Source organism: Aedes aegypti, chromosome 3 (assembly GCF_002204515.2).
Source record: "Aedes aegypti strain LVP_AGWG chromosome 3, AaegL5.0 Primary Assembly, whole genome shotgun sequence".
NCBI lineage: Eukaryota > Metazoa > Arthropoda > Insecta > Diptera > Culicidae > Aedes > Aedes aegypti.
The window spans coordinates 216313398-216319397 of NC_035109.1; the positions used below are offsets into that span (position 1 = coordinate 216313398).

At 36.9% G+C, this 6000-nt stretch overlaps 1 protein-coding gene across 2 annotated transcripts in view; it reads left to right on the plus strand.

Annotated features, from left to right (window-relative positions):
- Window positions 1-3710, plus strand: part of LOC5568011 (lon protease homolog, mitochondrial) — a 28511-nt gene extending 24801 nt beyond the window's left edge. For both annotated transcript variants that reach the window (XM_021848993.1, XM_001657778.2), the window contains exon 8: window positions 2708-3710. In XM_021848993.1, coding sequence (XP_021704685.1) covers window positions 2708-3585 — 878 coding nt within the window. In that variant the 3' untranslated portion in view covers window positions 3586-3710. The remainder of the gene's footprint in view (window positions 1-2707) is intronic.
- The last annotated feature ends 2290 nt before the right edge of the window (window positions 3711-6000 follow it).

A 6000-nucleotide genomic window follows, 5' to 3' on the forward strand; every position in this document is an offset into this window, starting at 1 on the left:
TATTTATTTGCACCGTAAATATTAATCTGAGCAATTTTGTGTCTTCAGTACTTTTATTTATCAATGTATGCTCTACCACTAGGCATGACTTGTTTTTGGAACAACATCAACAATAACAGGATAAACAAGAAAACATTTCAAAAAAGTCCGAATAAATATTCACAAGGTATAAAACATTAGCTACACAAACATTGTATGAATTTTTTCCATGTCGTGGAAAGTTATTGAGAGCATCACAAAACTATCAAATCGTCATGTTTCATAAAAATCTTGTGATGTGTTTTGCTTAAAATTGTTGTTTTATTAAAATAATTGATCAAAGGTCTTATTTTTGCAACTTTTATTTTATTAAAATGTTTTGGTTTGTATATTTTACAACATTAAAAAAAAATAAAATAAATATTTGGAAACGTGAATAGACATAGAATACACATATTTCAATACGTACCAATGACAAGATCATAACATTATCTCTAAAAAAAAATATTTTCCATCGTATTTCGAATGAATTTGCAGTACAAAACAGTTGCATTCTTCGATAGCTAAAATAAACTACTTTTAAGCCAGCTCTGAACTGCTAAGAAACTAAAAGCCTATTACAAAAGCAAACTTTTACTTCTTTACAATATTTTTCATTTCTTTTTCATAGATTAATTGCGTTTGTAATGAAAATTACTTTTAAGTTACAGATATTAATGTGATCCTTCTGTATATCGTTCATATAACAGTAAGAATAAAAAAAGACACAATTTTTGTACATAACTCATCAAATATCGCAGTACCTGGTAGTTACATCGTTTACTTAAAAATCAAGCATTCGTAACTGATAGTTCCATTTAAGAGTTAGTTGAAAGTTCAAGTCTCATATAACAAACAGAAAATAGTGAATAGCTGGTTTCGCTGAAATTTGTTATATATGTGTAATTGTTTCGAGCTTTGCTTGCAATTATTTTAAATTATGTTTATCATTGAAAAAACGTTCAATAACATCACAATGGACGATAATCTTTGAAACCAGTTTGAAATTTATAAAGAAAAAACATTTCATTATCAAATTGGGAAAATGTCCAAAGTAGCCCCTTTTTTGTCTTGAAGGACTCGTTTTTTTCGTTATTCAAGCATTTTTGTTATTCCTTGATGGATTTGCCTCATATTTGGCACATTTGTTGCTTACATATACAACTTAAATATATGCAAGAATCATCAAAATCTATCCATAATTCTAAGAGTTACAAATCCTCAAAGTTGAAGAATGTGGAAATAATGTCAAAAGAAGCCCCGTTTGACGGTACGGAAAATTTTTACAGTATTCCGTGAAAAATCACCGGAATCCATAAAATTTCGACGGAATTACGGTGTTTTATTTCACCGAACTGTTCAGCTGTTGAGATTACGGTGAAATTCACCGTAAAAGCTTAGTGTGCACATCCTGAAAAATCAATTTTATCCTAATTTCTGCTCAATTTTCTTAAAGTTCATGACGCACAGAATTACTTAGTATTGTTGAGCTTTTTTTGTGCCACATGCTTTGCAAAAAAAAATCCCATGAGCAGATTTTTCAGGATGTATTAAAATTGCACACCAGATGTGTTGGTCCACACTGATGATACGTCGGCTAAGATTTTCATACGACATTTTAAGGAAATACTTCAAAAGACAACGTTTTTGGAAATCATACGATCTTATTATGAACCATTGTAGCCAAGAATGAAAATCTTTTTTGAACTTAGAATAGGTGAATATTCAAAGCGTCGATGGATGTATGAGTGAATCACGCGATCTATGATCTCGACGTTCGTGGTTCGATACCGGTTTGCAACTTTTATTTGTATTATCAATAAACTTTTCACACGATGCCTTATGAAAATCAAAAAAATATCGTATAAAAACCAAAACTTTTTCTTTGGTGAAATTTCATAGTAGATTCAAATGTTTTTCAAAGTTTCAGTATCCTCAGCCTTGATTTTGAGTGCGAATCGTACTCCATTTATATAACTTCGTTTAAGCGTGTATGGAATCATATTCCAGTAACTGTTGTAGTGGATATTCCATAATCTCAAAACTAACAGTCCAACGGATAGAAATAATTTAATTTAGGTGATACATTTTTATTTTTTAAGTATAGAATTGCTAGAAATGACGATTGCAATTTTTTTTGTACACCCAACGCTTTAAATATTCAAAACTAACAGTTTTAGGGTTGTTGAAAGAATATAAAGTGAGGTTACTAGTCGCCACTGAACGATTGCATAGCGTTTATCTTCAATTTGTCTTAAGTTGGTCGTAAAATCGATGGAGCTCTGGAGCTGCCTTTAGAAAAAATAGGAAACTTTTAGAATCGATTTAAAAAGCTTAAATTGAGAGTTAAATTAATAGCGTCATTGGAAAAGTTTTTTATAATAATAACGTTTTCTAAAAGTTTGATGAAAACAATTTCAAATTATAACAAATAGAACATTTGCTTATCCCTCTCTCTCCCATGATAGCTCCAGAGCTCCCATGAGAGCTCCAGCTGAAAGTCGTGGGAAAGAATGGATTAAGAATTGAAACAATATGACAATACTCAATTACGAACAGCTTTTCCGAAGACATCATACGTCTTAAACCAACGCGAACAGAAAAAAAGTTTTTCTTGAAAAATTGTCAATTCAGATCATTTGGCTATGCTAGTGTTCAGCCAACTAATCATATCACATTTCTGTTACAGGATACGTAGCCGAAGAGAAGGTAGCCATAGCAAAGCAATATCTCATTCCACAAGCGAAGAATAATTGCGGTCTTGAGGACAAGCACATCAACATCACCGACGAAGCACTAAACGTACTAATTCGCTCCTACTGCCGGGAATCTGGAGTGCGAAATCTCCAGAAACAGATCGAAAAAGTCGTACGCAAAGTGACTTTCAAAATCGTGCGCAAAGAAGTTGAATCTGCCGAAGTCACCGGAGACAATCTCAACGAGCTGCTAGGTAAACCAATTTTCACCCACGATCGAATGTACGATTCAACGCCACCGGGAGTGGTCATGGGTCTGGCCTGGACTGCCATGGGGGGTTCTGCGTTATATATTGAAACGGCCAAGAGACGGTTGATCGAGGCAAAGGAGAAAATCGGCGATGGCTCTCTTGAACTAACCGGTCATTTGGGTGACGTAATGAAGGAATCGGCGCGAATTGCACTTACAGTAGCGCGAAACTACATTAAGCAGCATGATCAGAGCAATGATTTCCTCGAATCTAGTCATATTCACTTGCACGTTCCGGAGGGAGCAACGCCCAAAGACGGCCCCAGTGCCGGAGTTACGATAGTTACAGCATTGCTGTCCCTTGCGAAGGGTAAACCCATTCGCCAAAACGTGGCCATGACCGGTGAAGTGTCTCTCATGGGTAAGGTTTTGCCAGTTGGAGGTATCAAAGAGAAAACCATTGCTGCCAAACGAAGTGGGGTTGACTGTATAATCCTACCCGAAGAGAATAAAAAGGATTACACGGACCTGCCGAAATACATTACCGATGGCTTGGAAGTGCATTTTGTTGATCATTACTCAGACGTGTATAAAATTGTGTTCGCCGAAGACGGCAAATAGGGAAACAGTTTAGGGCAGTCTACAGCTTCAGTGAAGTTAGTTATCTACAGATGATAAGGCTCTCGTTAATGTTGTTGTTAAGGAATCAAATAAAGGCGGTAACATATTTGATCATAACTTCTGAATTGTAGTCTCCCGTGAAAATAATCACTTCATGCTTCGAACATGTCAATCATCAACATGGTATGCGTTCGAACAAAGGGCAGTTTTGCCAATTATTCGTGTATAAACCTTCAGTTAATAATTGTGGATGTGCTTATAAGGTAAGGTGCAGACTTAATTTGGACTTTCCGCCAGTAAGAAGGAGAAGAAGCAATATGTTGCCTTTTGGGTTTTTTTTATAAGTAATTCTTTGTTTTCTTAATGTGGTCATAAACGTTGTGATTATGAGACGATGTAGGTTACAGGGAACGAAAGACAATGATGGCAATAGACTGTGAAGCAAATTGTTCAACGATTTGATCAATACTAAAATATCGCGGGCAGCCTATCTGTGGAGTGGTGCGGCTTTTCTCTATTCTTATTTCCTTTTCAGATTTCTCTACGAAGGCCGATTTTGAAGACTAAGCGTTGGATATCGAAGGTCATCGCTAGTTCAGCTAAGTATACCTGAGCAATTCTTGCTGAAAACAGACTTCCATAGGCACACATCGTTTGAATTGAATTCAACAAGGGGCCCAGCTAGCCGCAGCGGTAAACGCGCAGCTATTCAGCAAGACCATATAACGAAGCCACACCTCAAATTTTCAAGAGCACAATACTTGAGAACGAAACAGCGCTCCGCGTAGAAAATCTATCCCAATGGTCACCACCAGCAAGCAAGCAATTTGATTGGTTTTCAAGGCGAACTGTTGTCAGATTCTCTCGTCTTGTGCACTTGAAAATTCAAAGTTTGGCTTCGTTTTATAATCACCTTACTTAAAAAAAATACCCTTATTCTTCACTAGACAAGTATACAATCGTTGATGTTATCTTCACACCAACGATTGAAAACTTATTTCTTTTTTTGTACAGAAAATAATGTTTGCATTGATTGCACTCGTCATATACATCAAAATCGTAGAACATGATCTGAAAAATCGTTCATTTGACAGGGTACCATTGCTCACCTAGTTTTTGTAGCCTATCTTACTCATTTTTTTTCTCAACTTTCTGATGGTGATCTCAGAATTCAAAACGAGCGGTGCGCTAATGACGAGAAAACGGTTTTTCTGACAAAATTCAAAATGGCTACCAAATTCAAAATGGTCGTCAAAATTTGCCGATGCCACTAAACTTGCTATGTGTTCCAAGGGAAATATGATAAATATCACGCGAAGAAATATCTAAGCTAGGCTTTTTCGCAAACTGTTTACCTAGCTGGCGTACGAGGGGTCCACCAAATAGAGTAAACCGAAAGGACCACCCTTTAGTTTTAGCATAAACTAGCAATCAGTGACATAAAATGGGAATTCTAACGATGTTTGCCGATGGCCCGGTATCAGCGAGCATTGCTCACCTACATCAATATAAGGAGAATATATTAAGCATACATATGTAACTCTTTCTGCTTAATGGATGGATAGCCCAGGATACGCTGATGTGTAAAGGGGTTGTCCCATTAGTTACGTAAGACAATTTTCTGCATTTTTCTATCCCGTCACAAACCATTTTCTAGTTTTTTTTCGCTGCACTTTACGCTTGAAAACACCGAAAGTCAGCCTCTTTCAACGTCCACGCTTCGTGTCTGCAGAATCAATGTTTTATACAGGTCGAAATTTGTTCCTGTTTGCAAGCCGCGGGACCTAAGCAGGTTACACAATCCGTAGAAAGTCGTATCTTCTGTCGCAATACGTCTTTGCGCTTCACGGAAAACGTCAATGTGTTCCAAGATAAATAAATTCTCAGCACCAACACCACTAGGCCTACCGCTTTCTTTACCTGCAGCCATGTACTTCGTTTTGATAGAATTTATGGTCAGACTCTTTTTAGAAGCACGAAGGCCTCCTCCACTGACCTGCGGTCGATTTCAATAAGGTCTTTCGCAAAGCCAAGAAGTATATGCAATGATAGTGCCGTTCCTCTGCATGCCAGATCTCCTAACATCACCGTCGAGTGCAATGTTGAACTGTAAATTCGAAAGTGCTTCAATCCGTCTAACGTTGCAACCGAGTTTTTTACCAGGGAGAAATCTGCAAACAGACGCCTAAGAAGGTAACTCAGGGAGTAAGGGGATGCCGCATTAACGACGACCCACTAAAAGCAGTCCATGCACTTTACATGAACTATTCTCGCTGAATTACTCAAATAATGTTCATACACGGGAAAAAATTCTGTAGTAAAAACTACTATTTTAGCTGACTACGCCCATTCTTAAAACTACCATGGAATTTCATGACATTTTACCATGTTTACGGTACAGCCCACCACATTACT